This window comes from Crocodylus porosus, unplaced genomic scaffold (assembly GCF_001723895.1).
Source record: "Crocodylus porosus isolate Cpor-Errol unplaced genomic scaffold, CroPor_comp1, whole genome shotgun sequence".
In the NCBI taxonomy this organism is placed as follows: domain Eukaryota; kingdom Metazoa; phylum Chordata; order Crocodylia; family Crocodylidae; genus Crocodylus; species Crocodylus porosus.
The window spans coordinates 64,559,195-64,578,997 of record NW_017728947.1 but is presented as its reverse complement, the minus strand read 5'-3'; the positions used below and the strand labels follow the sequence as shown (position 1 = coordinate 64,578,997).

Genomic DNA, 19,803 nt, shown 5'->3' with positions numbered 1-19,803 from the left:
TTGGTGGCTCATGTTCATCTTGGAATCAGTAATGACTCCAAGATCCCGTTCTGCCTCTGTGCTTTCAAGAGGGGAACTCTGCAGCCGGTATGTATGCTGTGGATTCTTTCTCCCGAGGTGCAGCACCCTGCATTTATCTACATTGAACCCCATCCTATTCTCATCTGCCCACTTTTGTAGTCCGTCTGAATCAATTTGCAGCCTCTCTCTCCCTTCAAGTCTGTCCACCTTGCCCCCATCTTAGTGTCATCAGAAAACTTGGACAGTGTACTTTCCACCCCCTCATCTAAGTTGCTGATGAAGATATTAAAAATTGTGGGCCTGACGACCAAGCCCTGAGGTACCCCACTGCTCACATGTCACCAGGTTGAGTATGACCTGTCCACCACTACTCTCTGGGTGCGCCTCATCAGCCAATTTTTTTACCCTTCCAACTGTGCAGGCATCAGTGCCACAGTCACCTAATTTATTGATGAGAATGGGGTGAGAGACAGTGTCAAAGACCTTCTTGAAGTCTAGAAAGACTACGTCCATGGCCACACCATCATCCAAGGATTTAGTTACTTGGTCATAAAAGTCAATCAGGTTGGGCAGGCAGGACCTGCTTTTGATGAACCATGCTGGTTGCCCCTGATCTCCCCTGCTGGCCCCCCACAGATGTGTTCCTTGATGATTCTGCCCAAGATCTTCCCAAGCACTGAGGTGAGGCTTACAGGCCTATAGTTACTTGGGTCCTTCTTCCTCCCTTTCTTGAAAATTGGGACCACATTAGCCAGTTTCCAATCCCCCGGCACCTGACCAGATGACCACGAATGCTCATATAGTTGGGCCAAGGGCTCCGTGATGACCCCTACCAGCTTCCTCAACATCCTTGGGTGGAGGGCATCTGGACCTGCAGATTTAAAAATGTCTAGCCCTTCCAGAAGATCCCTAACTACATCTGCACTGACTGAAGGCCTGAAAGAGCTATCCCTGAGATTGTCCCTACCTCTGGTTGGTGGGATGTCCTGGTCCCTGTTCAATAAAACAGAGGCAAAGAAACTGTTAAAAATATCAGCTTTCTTGTGTGGCTTAGCCACAAGATTATCATTTGCATTTTGCAGGGTAAGGGTAGGTAATTATATTGGCTGGAGGGCCACTTAATGAGTTTTGGGGCTGCCTCTTCTGAGAGGCTGCACTCTGGGCAAGCGAGGTGGAGCAGGTGGTGACAGTGCTGGGAGATGGGCTACAGCAAATTGTAGGGTGGCTGTAGCCCCCTCCCATAGTACCTGCTCCCAGTGTTGCTGCTGCCCACCCTGAGCACAGCCCCAGCCCAGCCCACCCCCCCACCCCCACCCTGGGAAGAGTCCAGCCCCAAGTGTGCATTGGCAGCCCACCTTCACTCCATGCCAAAATCCAGGGGTCACGTGGTCTCCATGCTTCCCCTGGGTGTGCATGTAGTGGCAGGAGCTGCCCCTACCCCCCCTCACCACATCCCCCGGATGAGCCGTGGCTCAATTCCGTGCCCCACTCTACCCCGGCTGTGTAACGCCTGCATTCCCTCCCTCACTGCATGGGCCTTAATCTACCCCCCATTCCCCTTCTTCCCCCCCCACAGACTTACTGACCAGATGCTTTCCACGTTGCTGGGCTGAGTTTGTGGCTGCATGTGTGCTTGTGGCATTTATCAGCATAGGCAGAGGGTGAAAAAATTGGTGGGGAGGGCTGGATGTACATACCTCTCTTCTCCTATAAAGTCTGCAGGGGAGGGGGAAGAGCTGTGGCCTTGTGGGGGAGTGGGGCTGGGGTGTGCCGGGCTTCACTCAGGCCGGGCCAGGTTGTGGAGTAATCAGAGCCCGGTGGCTCCTCCAAGGACATGGGTTGTTGCTCCCACGTGCACTGTGGGGGAGCTGGGGGAAGGGGCACCCCTGGATGACTGGGCTCTTATGACCCAGCCGACCCAGAACCCCATTCATGATGAAGTCACAGCTTGGCAATTTCTCCATAGAGACAGTATAGCATCGAGGAGCCAAGTGGGGGACAGGTGCCCCCCCAATCTTTGCAAGGGACAGGGGTGGGCTGCAGCTGCACTATGCCTGCTCTCAGCCTCCTCACCTCACTGCCGCCTTTAAAAGTGGCACAGTGCAGTGCCATCTGCCTCACTGCCCAGCCCACTCTGCGGTGGGATGCACATGGCACCATGCTGTGCCACTTTCAAAGACAGCACCGAGGCATGGAGGCTGGGAACAGGCAGAGCCCAACTCATAGCTGTGGCCCAACCTTGCCCCGTGCAAACATCAGGAGGACACCTGTCCCCTCCTTGGCTCCATGATGCTGTGCCTCTGGAGGCACTTCTGGACTCTGATTGTCCCATGACGTGGCCAGGCTGGGTCGTGGGACAATCCCCACAGTGCAGCAGGGAGCAGGGCAGGGGCAGGGGTGAATGATTTGCCCCTACCCCAACCCCACTGGCTTATGCACTGTGGGGGTCTCAATCTGCCTCCCCCCCCGCCCAAGCCTAGGTAAAGAAATAAACTAACCTGCCTGCTGGGATGGCTGGGATCTGCCTGGCTGTGTACCACAGGGTATCCCCTCTGCATGCCCCTCCCCTCTGCTGCAGCAGCCTGCAGCAGAGCTGCCTTCCGGCCATACCTGCTGCCTTCTGCATTTGGGGCAGCTGAGTGCAGTTAGAATCCCCCTTCTGCCACCTATGTTTATCTGTGTTTTTATATGATATGGATCAATGTACTGGTGCACCTCTAACTATAAATTATTTTATTTAAAAATTTTTTTGTCCTGGTTTATTTATGATTTCATAGTGTATCTAGAGGCAATTGCATAATAACTCAAAATAAATCTTACTCTTGTATATTGTATTTGGGGTAGGTAAGGGTGGTATGTGGGGAGGGATGGTTGGGGGCTGTGTGTGTGTGGGAGAGGGTGGGTGTGGGTGTGGGTGTGGAATAGGTGGCTAGAATGGGGCTGTGGGAGGGTGTGGTTGTGTGTGGGGTTATGAGGGGTGGGAGTGTGGGGTTGTCACAGGGTAGGAGGTTGTGGGTGTATTTGGGGGCATGGTTTTGGAGTGTAGGGGGACTGTAGATGTGTTGAGGAGTTATGGTGGGGGCTGGGAATGTGTGTGGGGGTGGTGGGAGTGTGGTTGTGTGTGGCGGAGTAAGGCATTCTCAAAGTCACTGGAGTGTGCCAGTCTCTTTATATGCCTATGGTAGCAGTGAGTAGGGCCAGGCCTGCCCATGTCCATAGTGTACAGCTCCCTGCACTCCCACCCCAGTCCCCAGCTGCAGGTGGTGGCAGCATGAAGAGGCCAGCTCAATAGCACTCTCATCTGAGTCCCCAGCTGCACATGGTGCTGGTGTGCAAGGCCAGCCCCACCTGGCTGCATAACTTTTAGCTTCTGCACTCCCACCCCAGTCTCTGTCTGCGGGTGGCAGCAGTGTTTGGGGCTGGACTCACCTGGCTCCATAACATGCAGCTTCTGCCTGAGTCCCTGGCCACAAGTGGCAGCAGTGTGCAGGGCCAGCCAAGCCTGGCCCCATAACACTGCCAGCCAAGTCCCTGGCCGCGCATGATGGCAGCAAGCAGGACCAGCCCCAATCAGCCCTATTGCCACAGCTCCCATGCCCCCACCCCAGACCCCAGCCACACATGGTGGTAGCATGCAAGGCCAACCCATGCCAGGCCCATAGCACACAGGTTCCTGTGCTCCTGCCCCTTTCCCCCAGTGGGAGTCCCTGGCCCTAAACCAGTGGAGCTGTACCTGAAATCCCACATTTGCAGGGAGGAGAGGGCTGGGCACAGCTTCGAGGTGACCAGGCAAAAGCCTCTACCAGGCAAAGGTTTCTTATCTCTAGCAGCCCCTAGCTCAAGACTGGGGTGGGTCAGGCCAGACTGGGATGGAGAGGGGGTAGATGCTTAGCAAGCAGGAATGTAGTGGCTTGCAGAGGGGCAGCCCAGGGCTTACAGAGAGGCTCTTTAGGCTGTATGGAATTGCTTGTCAGGCCAGATCCAGCCCATGGACCATATTTTGTCCATCCCTGCTGCGGAAAGCAGTGCTGCGGAAAGCAGTGCTACAGACAGCACAGAGGGGAGGGTTGGCAGAGACAAAGGAGGATCTGCAGTTCTGCCCATCCAGGTGAGTCTGGGGGCAGAGCTGGGCAGCAGTGCCAGGGGCCAGCAAAAGACCCCAGGAACAGCTCTGGCACATGCACACTTATTGAACATTCCCCATATCCGGGTGTTGGCTCAGGACTCTGCAAGCAGCTGCCGTATACCACTGGGAGCTGGGGACCCCCAAGATTCATAGATTCATAGATGCCAGGGTCGGAAGGGACCTCAACAGATCATCTAGTCCGACCCCCTGCACAGGCAGGAAAGAGTGCTGGGGTCAGGCCTGTCCAGCTTTCTCTTAAAGACCCCCAAGGTAGGGGAGAGCACCACCTCCCTTGGAAGCCCATTCCAAATTTTGGTCACCCTTACCGTAAAGAAGTTTTTCCTGATGTCTAGCCTAAATTTGCTCTCTGTCAGTTGATGACCATTGCTCTTTGTTACTCCAAGAGGTACCCTGGTGAATAGAGCACCTCCAATACCTTGCTGTGTCCCCTTAATAAATTTGTAGGCGGCCACAAGATCACCTCTCAGCCTTCTCTTGTGGAGGCTGAAGAGTTCCAGGTCACTCAGTCTCTCCTCATAGGGCTTTGCCTGTAAACCCTTAGTCATATGAGTGGCCCTTCTCTGGACCCTCTCAGTGCTATCCACATCCTTCTTAAAGTACAGCACCCAAAACTGGACACAGTACTCCCAACTGCGGTCTGACCAATGTCACATAGAGGGGAAGTATCACAAGCCTGGTTCTATTTGTCATGGATCTGCTGATGCATGATAAAGTGTGGTTAGCTTTGCTGACGATTTCCTCCCACTGACGACTCGTGTTCATCTTGGAACCCACTATGACTCTGAGATCCCTTTCCATTTCTGTGCTGCTGAGAGGGTCATTTCCTAGTCAGGTGTGCTGGATATTTTTATGCCCTAGGTGCAGCGCTCTGCATTTGTCCTTGTACTGTATCCTATTATGTTCTGCCCACTTTTCCAACCTGTCCAGGTCTGCCTACAATCATTCCCTACCCTCCAGAGTGTTCACTTCAACCCACAATTTAGTATCATCTGAAAACTTGGACAGAGTACACTTCACACCCACATCCAAGATGTACCATGGTGTCTCCACGAGCAGGGTGGAAGGGGGCCAGTAGCTGCATGGAGCCATGGCTGGTGGGAAGCAGCACTTGCCTGGTCCCAGTCAGGGTTTTTTCCTTTGTTCCACTGATTCACTCTGTTCCCAGGTGCTGCTGCTGTCAAGGTCAGGGGAGGGAAGCTGGCAAGATCACACTGGAAATGGAACCACCTAAGTCAAGCCAGTCGAGCTGGCAGCAGTTGGTGCTCAAGCAGTAGGTGGGGCTAGGACCGGAACCCCATGGTTACTGGGGAAGGAACTTCAGCTAGGAGATAGGGACTGGCCTGCAGCAAAAGGGGAATCCTCTGAGCCCTTCCTGAAGCTGTTTCAGCGCACAGGTCCTGGGGTTCAGACAGAACATGGACAGGGGAGGGGCATTCCATGCCTCGCTGACCCAGGCTGGGAATGCAAGGTTCACTGCTAGCACCTCCCCCCACAGGCAAAGTACAAGCCTCACTCCCACCCCTGCCTCTGTCCTGCCTGTAGCTGACAACTGGCTGGAGGCAGGGTTGGGGACAGGGGCTTTGATAACTTAGCTCTGTGGCAGGGTCTGTTGAGCCTTAGCTGGAGCAAGCCAACTTCCAGCACACCTCCCTGTAAGGGGGTGCTAGTTGGGGGTTCTCAAAGGAGCAGGGGAAAACTGGAATGCCAGCAGACAGTGACCTAACCTGATTCGATAAGGGATCTGGTACAGAAGTTTCAGGCACTGGACTAACCTAATTTGCATAAGTTTGAATGCACATTAATCTGTTAGTCTGGGTTCCACCATTTTTAGTTTTGTCTATGTGCCCCAAACTTCTGTATGGTTACAAGTTTGGTTTAGTTTCCATTTGTATCTAGCATTTATGTTATGGCTAAAGAACTGGTATGTGGTTTTAAAGGCTCCAGTTCTAGTCAGAGGGGGATACTTCAGCTATAGGTGCAGAATACAGCACCATGGCTAAGGACAGGCATTACACACATACTGGTTTAAGTGATCAAGATCTCACTTAAACCTGTAACAGAACAGATGTTCAGTGCACATAAACCAGTTTGAAAGTGGCTGAAATCTTCTTGAGATAAACTTGGTTGAATGTAGTATCAGACTTAACTGATGTGGGTCCAAGCAGTTTATGCAATGTCTGTCCCAGACCCAGTGCTGGTTTAAGTTAAACCAGACTCCCCCAGCATCCCAACATGCTCTCTGGGCTGGGTGAGACCCTGTGCTCCACAGCTAAGCTGGTTCCTCCCCTGCTCCCTGGCTGGAGCTCAGCAGGGACTGCAGATATCTGCCTGGCCTCCCCCGGTCCCCTCCTCCCCCTCCCACTTCCTGCTAAGCAGGAATTATTCTCCTGTCCCCTCTGCCTTACACAGAAACCTCTCAGCATTAGCTAGCAGACCTCATGCTGGCTACAGTCTGTGCTATGGCAGGCAGGACAAAGGCAGAATCAACAGGTAAGCTGTTGTTTTCTTAATGGGGTGATAAACACTGAGTATAAACATTGTGTTATCAATTCCTGCTGGGCTGGGAGTGCCAGGGCCTGGCCACGCCCCCCTCAGCTCAGCACTGTGAAATGGAGGGAGGGCTGCTTTAGTCCTCCCCTCCCCTCCCCCCGGCCTCTAGCCTGAGCCACTGAAGCATGTGCCTGCATTTCTGGGATGTCTGGACAGTTACAAAGTGATTCAGCCTTGCCAAGTTAGACTAACCTGCAAAAATTGAATCGGTTCAGGCTCAGGATTTGTGAATGTCTGTCCCCAGCCCATAAGGCACTACTCAGAATGGCAATACGTTATATATGTGTTGTGTAGTATAAGATATAACAGAATCAGATTCTCAAATTATAATGCAAATAAAATTCCTTCTTGAGTATCTAAACTGTAATCTAATTAACTATTTTTTAACAAAGCCAGCTTCTAAAAATCAGTAATTAGGAGTGGTTCCTAACTTTAAAGATATTTCACAATTATCATGTTTCCTAGTTTAAGTTAGAGACTAAATGAATTATTATTGGGTCTTCAAAATGTGTAGTGCATAACAAACTGAGGAGTCTCTGGGGATGTCTATCTCTGACATTGTAGGAAATGTCTCAAGCCACTCTTTCTGATTCTTCAGCAGAGCGATGTGGTGGAATGTTTCATGGTTTCTATGTCCCTTTGTTTCACTTCAAAAAAGGAAAAAAAAAGGCAACTATTAATTTTCATTTGACTAAAAATATACCACATTTTTAAAAAAGTATATGCTCAAATGATAATGCTGTTCAAGCCCATGGATGTTAACATTTAAGGATGAAACTCATTCTGTGTTTCACATAGTATTGCTTTGTGTAGTAAGTCTACAGTATTGCAAGATTACCATTGTTTGGCAAGACCTGCAAACTACAAAGTGGTAAGCTGATTATGGAGTTTTAGCTTTACATTCAAGTGTCCTGCCTTTTTCAGTGTTTTCATCTTTTCACCATTATTTAATAGTAATATTTTATTATTCAATCTTCTGCCTTTTCCTCTCCTCTTCCTTCCTATTAAAAATACTAATATGGAATTAAGATAAACTATTATACAGTTCACTCATTTATACAAGTACTCCTGATCTTGCATGTAGATATTTAACTTTATTTTTAAAGTAATATATAGGGCAAGATTGTGATATTTAGATACCCCTCAGTATTAGGTGAGCCTTAAAATCTTTCTCTGTTGGAACATTTTGCACAGGGGTCTACCCCTTTTCTAGAGTAGCTCAGCCAGCTCTCTGCTATGTGTCAGTCCTGCTCTGTAATTCAAAAAGTGTGAAACATAGCAAGTCATGGCCTTGCCCTTCTTCCTGTTGACTTTAGGTTGTTACAGACCTTAGGAGCAAACTGAAATTCTTTGAGAGCCATACAGAAAAAAAGGTCTGCTGTGATCTTCCAAAATAGCACATATTTAAATATGGGTGAGGCAGAATCTTTTTTTAATTTACTTTCTCAGACACCGTGTTCTAGAAGCTCAAAGCAATTCTTAAATCCTTTAAACCTTTAAACATTGTCTTCCCAATGCTCATAATTACAAAAAAAGGATATACAATTGGAGACCAAAAAGAAAATCAATTTTAACCTGGATTGGACATTTTTAGTTAAGTTTTCGCTTGTTGCAGAGTTTTAGAAGTTCTTCAAAATTGTGTGCAATAGATATTCTGACTGGTCCTTTACTATAGCCTTGCTAGAGGGCCTTCTATAATTACTGGAGAGCTTCAATAATAGTATGAATGTTTCAGACTGGAAAATTGAAAATCCTTAATGTGAATTCATCTTATAATTTCTAATCACTTTATACTTCTCATTCCCAGAAGCCTAATAACTTCTAAATTCAAGCGCTTGCCTAATGCAAAACACTTGCTAAATTTTTTAAATTATTCTGCACTGCATAGTAATTCAGGATTATTGAATTACTTCGTATTTTCTTTAATAAGCAATTCTGCATAAAAGTGTATAGCATAGAATTCTTGTAATACAGTCCAAGATACATAGATAAAACATTTTTCCCATTAATATAAGATTTAAAAAACCCTCCTTTTTTCTTTGAAAATGTTGTTTCAAAATTAAAATAAAGAGGAAGTAAGTATAGTTCACACACTGCAATGTATGCACAGGTTATATTTGGGGATAGAGGGATTGCATATATAGCTAAATTGTATCTTGTTATATATCATTTGGGGGGGGGGGGGTTCAGCTGCGTTATTTAGTGCATGAAGTGGCCATTTTTTCATGTTGCACTTTAATGGTATGTGACCTGCAGAATAATTAGTGTTAGAGAGGAACAGGCAAATGACTGCAACTTACATACAGCATAGAGTTCTCGCCTGTCACTCTTGGTGGTCCAGGATGAGGCTTATTTATTATTTTTAGACTGAAAAATATTTGACAAAAATAGAGGCTGTGTATATAAGGAATCCTATTTCTCTGACCTTATTTGTATTAATTTAAAACATAAGTTGCTGTTCTAGTAAAGTAAAAAAAAATGCTGGTAATGTCATTAACCAGAGAAACAGAGCCTTGGCTATAGATGCAACACACTTTGATATGTAAAGCAATTTCTGCTCAGAATTTAGAATCGTAGATAAATCACTGGAATATTTTGTCATTGGTGTATGTATTTAGAAGAAAATGTGTATGCCCATATTTCTTGATTATGAAAGCATTGTTTGTCTTTGATTATTCTTACCATGTATTTTTAACAAGTTTTTGTTCAAATAATGAAAGGCTCCAATTTTAGGGAATGTGAGTCAGTAGCCAGCTGCAAATATCATCCATGAGCTGTCACCCCTCCTTTTTTTCTTTGCTGCCCATATTTTTCCTGCTTTAGGAGGTTGAATGTTAATACTTAATAAAGAATTGCATATAGTCTAGCAGTGTGTATAACCTTTGCTATTAAAATAGGGTGTTTCTTAGTGTTAAACTGTACAAGCTTTTAGGTAAATGCAGTAGTTAGAAGTGCAGACCTCTATGTTAGGCAGCTGCTAAATCCTATTTTTGTGTTGATTAATTAATGCTAGACTATCAGAAAATCAGATATCCACTTGATTAACATCAATTGCCCAAAACATCACATCCTAGAAATATATAATAATTTAGGCTAATAGACAGATATAAACCTCCTCGGCCTCAACTGTGATATGGCTATAAATTGTATTTGGTTCTTTATATATATATATCTGGCCAGTACTTTTAGTATAAAATTACAGTGCAGACCAGAGTTTTAAGTTACAATGGACTGTTCAGCTTCATGGTAGTAGTACAGGTACAATTGTAACCAAAATGATAAAAATTAGCCTGCTATAGTCTACAAAAAAAACTCTTCCTGTGTAATTTCATTAAAACCCAGGCGATTGCACTGATGTAACCTAATAGAATGAGCTCTAAGTGAAATCCACAATTTATTTTTCTAAATAATGCTAGTCTGTGAGAAACAAAGTGGAATGAAAGATATGGAAGACTCCTTTTTAACTGCCCTTCTTTTCATTACAATATCTCCTGGGTTTACTAGCACTACATAATTCACCAAATACCCATTATTTTTTAGAGAGAATTGACCATGATAGTGTGTGATAAGACATCTTTTGATAAAACTGCATCTTATGCTTAGGGATATATTCTTTTTTCTAAATGCGAGCTACCAGTTGAAAATATCAAGTAGGTCTGTGTATTTCTTAATATGTTTTGCTTCTGCCTGCTTCACCTTGTACACAAACTTTGAAAACACAAAACAAAGAACTCTACATTGCTCAAAATGTAAGACCAAGTATTCAGCATTGTGTGTGTATGTACAATTCAGTAGTTTGCCAGAACACAAGACTTTCTCTATTTACATACTGACTTGCGCACATGCATTCAGGATTTTGTTAGTGCAAAACTATGCACCCAGTTTTTTAAATGAGTTTTGTTTTTTTTAGGTCTGAATTATTGTAAGTGCCAGGACTACACATAGTTTAAAGTTAGGTTGCTTTATTTCCACCTAGATTTGCCTCAATTATATGAAAGCATAATGCATATCATTGTACAGCATTTTAACTTAGAATACTATGGGTGTACTTTCAGATTTTCTAAGTTACTTATATATTACAAAGATGTTCAAAAACGTGTTTAAATGAGTATTGTATACTGTTATGAAAATTAATATCTGACATTCTCACTATATTTATGAACAGAAAATTTTGTTAGGAATAATGTTTAAGAGAGTTATATGTGTGTATATATATTTTTCAAGAGAAGTGCTTTTTGATAACCAATGTGTTCAATTAATGTTAAGTATATGTATCTTATTTAGCAAAATCTTTTCAATAAATATGACTCATAATTATTTTTGTGTTTATTTTGAACACAGGCTGGTGCTACATTATTAACCTTTACCCTAATTAAATAATGATCTTTTAACACTAATGATAAATATATTGTAGTAATTTGTTGTGATGGCATTAGTTGCATGTTTGTTTATAAGATTGATGTTTACATTTTTCACACGTGCCTCTTGATTAAAAAAAAAATCAATGAATATTTTAACAGCTAATTTATTGCTGAAAATTCAGTAGCTTGAATTAAAATATTTAAGATATGGATAACCATATTATTTTGGAATCAGCTTGTTGGATATACTCTATACAAAGACTGGATGAAAAAATTTTATATCAAAGTAGATTTCATTATTTCTTCCAAATAGTAGCCCTATTTGTTTACAGAAACATTACTGTTTTCAGTGCGCTCATTGAACTTGCTGGAATTTGTGTTTACCTTAGTCTTTGTTTTCCCCGAGAAGAGGAAAGGGGAAAGAAAATATTCCTCATGTAGTCAGCATACCTTTTAGTATCTATGTGAGTTCACCATCTTGATTTCAAGTCATGAATTTGTTTTTACACACATATGCATGCATACTTACATGCATTACTTATTTACTCAATTGACTTTAAATTCCATTAAGTTCGAATGAGTAGGAGAAGGATTTTGGTCTTTTTTATTCTTTTAATTTTCTAGTTACATTACTTTTGTTTATTTATTTTGACTGTTCAGTCTAAGGCTTGTAAAGGTTGATTTGCTCCTGAACTGCTTTGTTCCCAGACATTGCCATCTTCCCCAACTACCACCAAGTCCTCTCCATCTGATCCCATGACCACCTCCAGAGCCAATCAGGTACAGTATCATCCTACCATCTACACCATACTTTTCACGGGTGACAACATGCAGACTGGAGAAAAAGATATGGTGGGTTAAGGATTTATTCGTTCATTCACATGTATACACCCATAATCATAGATATCTAACACTGTTGCATAAGGAAAACTTTTCAAAATTTGGTAAACTGAATGGTAAAGTTTTCTCCACTGAGTATTTTTTTTTAAATTTTTAAACATCTAATGACAATAGAATATATCATAAATAATATTTATTTTATTTTTACCTTACTTTAATAAAAATGTATGTATTTGTAGGTGTGTATTTGTGAATCTGTAATTGCAGTAAGTGTCTGTGTGTGTATATATATATGTGTGTGCACATATATAATCCCAAGATCCCTATGTCATAGAATGGAATTAGCATCAATGCCATATTTAAATAGATAAATAAAGTGGTCTACATTTAATTTTAAAGAAACTGAAACAGGATAGGTTTATCCTTAATTGTGACATTTAATGTAGAGGCAATAGTATGTATCCAGTTTACTTAGTAAAATAAAATTATTTGAAATTAAAATTTAATGATAAAAATGAAGTAAAATTAATGTTTTAAAAACATTTTAATGGAATTCATCTTAATTTTGATTACTTCTTAGTTGGTTCTTATTTTTTAAAATGCATAAATTGTATCAGTAAGTATTTTTTTATTTCATGTTGTTGTTTTTTTTAAATGAGCTACATATATAGTTCATTTATTGTTAAGAATATCATGTTGCATATATTTTTTTGCTTTACTTGATGAAAAGTCCTAAGTTATTTACTAAATACCTTCCACTTAAGAACTAGATGCGGGTATATCAGATACTGTGCTATTCAGTGGCATTTTAAGGTATACTAGTACATTGTTAAGATAAAAAGTACTCTACTGTATTTTAATGATTTTTACATTCAGCATGTATTAAGAAAATAATCTGTTAAAATTTCATTATCGGAATGCTTTTCTCAGGTTTTATACAAATTTGATTTGATTCCCAAGAAGGATTTTCTTTCCAACAAGCTAATTTTCTTATGGATAATTAAAACACCTATAAATTATTGCTAAACAACAAAGCTCAGCATACAGTAGGACATGCATGTATTAAAATAACATATAATATAGTTTTAATTATTGCAAGAGAATCTGTTAAAGGTGACATCTGGCACAAAAAATTATAAATCTGGAGAGAAAAAATTGTATATCTAGAGGCACTAGTCAGAAAACTATATGTTGTAGTGTCCAACAGACTGATATGCAAATCTTATATATAGCTGCCTGCCACTCCAGCAATGATTATTTTCCTTCATCAGCAGTTAAATGACAAAGATTAAACATTTGCAAAGAGCAAGTCAGATTCTTTTTATGAATACTGTACTTGGCATGTCTTTTTTCATATCTTATGTCAGATGTATATGTTCTTTAATTATAAGGTATTGAAAATGTTGAGAAGCAGCTAATTATTTAGCTTGTCAATGTCCTGATTGAGTTTCTTTCTTCCTTTGTGTGTGTTCTTTTTCTAAGTAAGTGGCTACAAGCTGATTCTTGAGGAAAATAATCTTTTTATGTAACGAGAATATTATTTAACATGATTTTAGGCATGTTTAAATAGCAACCGACATGCTTTGCTTTGGATCTGTATCATGCAGTTTTTTTACAATCCAAATTCTAATTTAGAACTATAGAGTAGGAAAATTAAATTTGTGTTTACTTCTGACAAATAATATTTTACTACTTAGAAAAGCTGGTTTATGTCAAAGTGGTCTGTCATTATTCAAACTACAGAAGTATGTATGCTTCTGTGCCTTGTCCATAACTCGCATTACATAATTTAGTTCATTTTACTTGTAATCTATTTTTATTCAATCATTGTACAAATAATCCAGATCTCTTTTTGGATAGTATTAAAAATTTGTAAATGAAGGAAGATATGAGGATCTTAACTGATTCCTGAAGCTGCATTTATCACTAAACCTTAATATTCTTATGAGTTTATAATCATTTTATACCACACAGTATTTCCTACTGGTGTCTATCCATTTCATCAAGAAGCATGTGGCATATGATAAGGCAGTTAAAGCTTTGCTGTTCATTCTGGTGATAAGTGACATAGCTGGCAATTGTTTCTAGACTGTAGCAGTGATTAACATTCAGCACCAGTATATCGACAAGTATCTGCACTGCGGCTGTCACATGAAAATAGGTTCCAGCACGGTAATCTCAAACCTGTCAGTAGTTGTATAAGTAACCAATACAACAGGATTACAGAAAAACAACTAATGTCTGTTTTAATACAGTTCTTCAGTTACAAAGATTCTTAACCAAAAGTAACTGTAAAGATATATTTACAAACCATTGAATGAAGATAACATTACAGACCTCTTTAAATGGACACAACAAGTTAGAAAATTCAGAGTGAGGTTGAACCTGCATTCACAATACATCCTGTTCTGCTTGTATTACATCTTGTGAGATTTAAGATCCTCTACTTTATTGATGATCTTTTATAATAAGATAGTACTTTGCATTCTGTTAACAATCTTGAGTAAGGAGCCTGGGGAAGAAATGTCCTGCGTACAGCCTGTATTGGTTGAAGGGAGGGGCAGAGGTGTCACAGGTGCTGAGGCACACGGTTGACAACCCACTCACAGCATGGCCATGTCAGATTCCAATGAATCTGGAATTCTACTAAATACCTTATTGCAAGGACATGAAACAGGAAACTTGAGGAGAATTTAAGCTGGTTAGAGGGCTACTGGTGGTTCTGCCAGTAGACTACCTCAAATAGATTGGAAATGATTTAATCTCCTGATGTTGTGGTTTTTTTCTGGTGTGTGAACCATGCCAGCTAGAACTGTGCTTCTTGTATTGTCTGCATTGAGAGTGACTTTTGAACCCCAACCCCAGGAACACTTTCTTCATTAAGTCAGGAGTTTGGGTTCTGATGATTGAATCCATCAAAAATGTGGATTTATTGTCTCTACTTTTTAATGTTTTGGTTTTTATCTGTGTAAATTAAGCCATAATTAATTTTGATTATCATTCTCACATTTCTGGAATCATTGGGTTTTTTTGCAAACCCAAAATTGAGAATTATAAAGATATTTTTATTCTCTTTATAGTAGTGACTCTGTCAATCAGCAGTAAGTAGTTAGGGATTCTCTGAAATGGATTTTGCACACTGAAAAAGATCAACTTCTTCAAAACTGTGACTATGTTGTGTTAATTGAATTGCCATGCCAACAAAGACCTAAAAAATTTAAGAGATTTTTGTTCTAGGAAGCTATACATCTGCAGTCACTAATGTTAAAAATGTTGTTTATAATTTTCTCACCAGAATGCCCCTGGGCAATTGTCCACATTAAAAACTAATGAACTGCAAACTTTTACTAAAGGAAAAAGAGCCAAAGATTCTTTAGAATTAGAGGCGATTAAAAATTGCATATAGCTTCTTTTTCTATTACCCAATTTTCTTCTATTTTTAGCCTGGAAACTTAAATGTTGCTACATCATGAACTTAGTCATGTTTATATCATAAACACGGGCAGACATGTAATATCATATTAATATGGTAGATACGCCTGAAATTGGAGGAGTATATCTTTGTTGTTTACATGGGGAAAAAAGAATTAAACTTAACTTTTCTTCAGTATCCTTCAAGTTAGGAGTTCTTATTTCTCTATGGATCTATAAAACATCAATTTTCATACTTGTATTAAATTAATACTTGTATTAAAATTAATTGATTGTATAGTAACTAATATCTCTATAATGAAGCAGGATGCAGGTTATAGGATTGTTTATAGGATCATGTTTAGTCCATGTCTATTTTGCACTGATTATATTTTAAGGGAAAAAATATTTTAAAAAAACAGGTCTTGGCCAGTGATCCTCAACCAAGGCATCATAGCACCCTTAAGATTGGGGTTCCTTGAGATTCTTTGAAGGGTTCCATGGGGAACCACAGAGCGTTAGCACTGTTAGTTTTACAAGCATGATTAACAAGGTAAAACCAGAGATTTCAAATGGAAATCCATAACTGTGGAATTTCTGAGTTACTTGCAACAGAAAAATTGCTCTATTTTTTTTTCTCTAGGAAAAAAGGAATGAAAACAAAGAGCTGGCATTTTCCAAGGGGCCCCTCAAATCTATCCAGGGATGCCTCAAGTCTAAAAAAGTTGAGAACCACTGGCATATGTCCATTTTCCCCTATTCAGATGCGTCCTATTGATGAATGTTCCCAAATAGCAGTGTAGGGAAAAGTTTCTGCACCACATATGTGTTGTCCTCCAAGATGTTTCATTTCTTCCTGGTATTTTCTTGCTTCCTAAGTATGGTAATCATTACTAGTGGTATAGCAAAACTCCTACCCCAGCAGAATAAAGTCTTTGTGCAGTCTGCCTTTCCCTTACCATAGGGCCGTTATCAGGATGTAATGCACATCTTCCATTATAGACCAAAACATAACATTTAGGAACACGAAATGTGAATGTCTAACTGATTCATATGACTGTGACTAGGTGTAAAGTCTGGAACTTGATCTATCCCTTGTGATTAAATTTATTTTTTTTATCTATCTAATATATTAGCTCTCTACTCTTTGTGCCCTATTTTTGTTTAGAAATTACACTAATTTTATCACTGGTGAGTTGTATGTCTGTTCTCAAATCCATCTAATTCACTCTGTGTATGTGTTATAGTAAAACATAGGAAAGTAGGGCTGGAAGAGTCCCCATAAAGTCATTTAATCCAACCCCCAATTTAAGGCAGAATAATCCCTAGCTTAACTATCCCAACAAGTGTCTTTCTAGCCTGTTCAAATTTCTGGGATGGCGAGTCCACAATAGACGGCTAGAGGGTTGTACCCAGAGAGTGGTGGTGGACGGGTTGGTATCAATCTGGAAGGACGTGGGCAGTGGGACACCACAGGGCTCGGTCCTTGGACCAGTACTCTTCAAAGTCTTCATCAGTGACTTGGACGAGGGAGTGAAGTATAGTCTGTCCAAGTTTGCGGATGATACAAAACTGTGAGAAGTGGGAGACACCGGAGGACAGGGAACTCCTACAGACAGACTTGGACAGGTTGGACAAATGGGTAGAAAACAATAGAATGTGATTTAACAAGAAGAAATGCAAAGTGCTGCACGTAGGGAGGAAAAATGTCCAGCACACCTGCCTAAGAACTGACCTGCTCGGCAGCACGGAAGCAGAAAGGGATCTCGGAGTCCTAGTGGACTCCAGGATGAACATGAGTCATCAGTGGGATGAAGTCATCGGCAAAGCCAATTGGACTTTATCATGTATCAGCAGATGCATGACAAACAGAACCAAGGAGGTGATACTTCCCCTCTATCAGGCGCTGGTCAGACCGCAATTGGAATACTGCATGCAGTTTTGGGTGCCACACTTCAAGAGGGATGTGGATAACCTGGAGAGGGTCCAGAGAAGGGCCACTCGTATGGTTAATGGCTTGCAGGCCAAGCCCTACGAGGAGAGACTAGGGCACCTGGACCTCTTCAGCCTCTGCAAGAGAAGGTTGAGAGGCGACCTTGTGGCTACCTATAAATTCATCATGGAGGCACAGAAGGGGATTAGTGAGGGTCTCATAGTGATGCAAAATCAGGCAAGCACTCCCCGCCACCCGCACTGATGCTCTGTGCAGATGCATGGGTGTAGTGCCCACCCTCCCACTGCAGTAGAAGTTCTCACAAGTACCCACACTGCTGCCCCATGTGAATGCAACCCACGTCTCTGGCTTGCTCCCAATACCCTCAACACACATGCATAGCCCAGACTCCCCCTCAGCTCCCCACAATGCCTAGTACTGTCTTGCCCCCTGAGGTAAGGGCAGAACACTTTAGCTGGAGGAGGAAGGGAGTGCTTGGAGACTCTGCAAGTCATATGATGGTATTTAACAAAGTAAGCTGTTGCTTACGAAAGCTTGTGCATCTCTGATTTAGTCTGTGACTAATGTTAGTTAATGCACTTGAATAAATTAGTTTACCCTGCCTTGATCATATATTCACCGTCCATTATCATCCCCTCAGTAACATGGGCACCCTAAGGAGGGTTTTGAAGATATTGATTTAAACCTTAACTTAGCTTGAATTTAATATTCATGGTCATATTTGGGATTCTTTTTCTGACCGAAATTCCAAAATTGCTTTCCATCTGTTTCCAATAAATTTATAAATGGGGGAGAGAGACAACAGACAGCTGTTTTAATTTTTTCTCTTAAGAGTAGTAATTAGTAGAGTGTTACATGTTAAAAGTAATCTAAAACTGTAAGCTTTATCCATATTGGGTCCTGATAGACCTGGTTTGTACATAGTGTACCATTATCCATAAACAGTTGCTGACCTCTGCCTCATGTTTTCCATTTGAAAACGAAATTATTCATGAGGATTATAATTTCCAACATATTTTTTCACTTGTGTAGGTTGTGATCTAAGAAATTGATATCTCAGTGTTTATTGCAGGATAAAGTAGCTTTCCAACCAGACTTTACATTAAAAACGCTTCTTTATTTGAAATCTAAAATTTCATTAAAATTAGGTCTTGCAGAAGTACCACAGTGTGATTCAGTGACATCCCACTTTATTTTCATAACTTTCCTGATTTTCAGCTTAGTTAGATATGCTATTTCCGTCTGGAACATAAACTCCTTCCAGTCCCTTTGTTAGCCCTTGAGTTCTCCGTTCCATATTTTTCATCAGATAAGTATTTTGTTATGGGGTCTTTTTGTGGTCAGAGCTTGAGGAATGATTCAGTAAGCAAACATCTCTCTCTCTCTCTCAAAACCCATTCTCTATATTCTTTTGATTGAGTTTAGGACTCTGTTTTGCTCTAAACATGATTGTGTCCGCAGATTAGTATAGTTAATACTGGTTCTTGATTAATAAATTTAATTTAACTGTTTTACTTTCATCAGCAGCTTAAGGGCCTTGTTACATATTAATTTTAGGTGGTTTGTGGAGCGCTTAACCCCCGGACTGTCTACACATTAGCATCTAAAACTAGTTGTAATCACTGTTTAGGTGGCTAAAAGAAATACCACTCCAGCCTATGTTTATTTTTGATTGGTGTAAACATAATGCATGTTACAGTAATGTGTAGCTGCTCTAGGATAATGTAAGCACCCCACCCACCTCCTTCCCCCCTGCAAGCCCAGATGAGGCCTACTCCCTGCCCCCCACCACCTTCCCCAGCACTTCACATCCCCACTCTTCTACTTACTTGTGGTTGCCTGTACTATCTGTCCCAGGGGAGCACACAGGGAAGGGTTAACTTGCCTACCCTGCCACTGCTGCTCTCTAGGCTGGGCTCAGCTCAAAAAAGAGCAGCAGCCTGATAGCAGTGGTGCCAGGGGTTGGGCAAGGAGGTTGTCTTTCCTGCCTGCTCCCCTGGGACAGACAGCACATTGTGAAGTGTGTGAAGCTTTGGGTGCTGGTTCGATTTGGAGGAGATTTGGCTCAATTCAGCAGCTAAATCTCTGAATTGGATTGGGAGACTAATAAAAAGGTCCAAATCAATTCAAAACTCTCCAAATTGATTCAGAAAAGATTTGGGGAGATTTGGAGATTCAGGCAGTCCCTGCTTGCCGCTTCAGGGAGTTGGACCCAGACTCTGTGCCAGTAAGTAGGGGGCTGGGAGCAGTGGGGAATTGGAGGAGGGGAGAAGGGACCTTGGGTGAGGATCCCTGCCAGGCCTCATCCCCTGACCCCCACCCACTCTCCCAGGCCCTTTCATGGCTTCCCCACCTGGCCTTAGAGTCCTGGCTCTTTAAAAAAAAACCAACAACTCTGCACTCACTTCTGGGGGCTCATGGCAGAGCCCGTCTTGCAGCATGGGGCAGTGGAGTTCAGCAGGGATCACCCCCCCACCCGGCCTCGCAGCCTGTGAGTGCAGGGCTTTTTTTTTTTTTTT

At 41.8% G+C, this 19,803-nt stretch overlaps 1 protein-coding gene across 4 annotated transcripts in view; it reads left to right on the top strand.

Annotated features, from left to right (window-relative positions):
* The window catches only part of NOVA1 (NOVA alternative splicing regulator 1), a 228,989-nt gene that overhangs the window by 169,646 nt on the left and 39,540 nt on the right, over positions 1-19,803 (top strand). For 3 of the 4 annotated variants that reach the window (XM_019551666.1, XM_019551668.1, XM_019551669.1), the window contains one exon: positions 11,788-11,859. The exons of the other annotated variant lie outside the window; for it this stretch is intronic. In XM_019551666.1, coding sequence (XP_019407211.1) covers positions 11,788-11,859 — 72 coding nt within the window. The remainder of the gene's footprint in view (positions 1-11,787; positions 11,860-19,803) is intronic. 4 annotated transcript variants of the gene reach the window in all.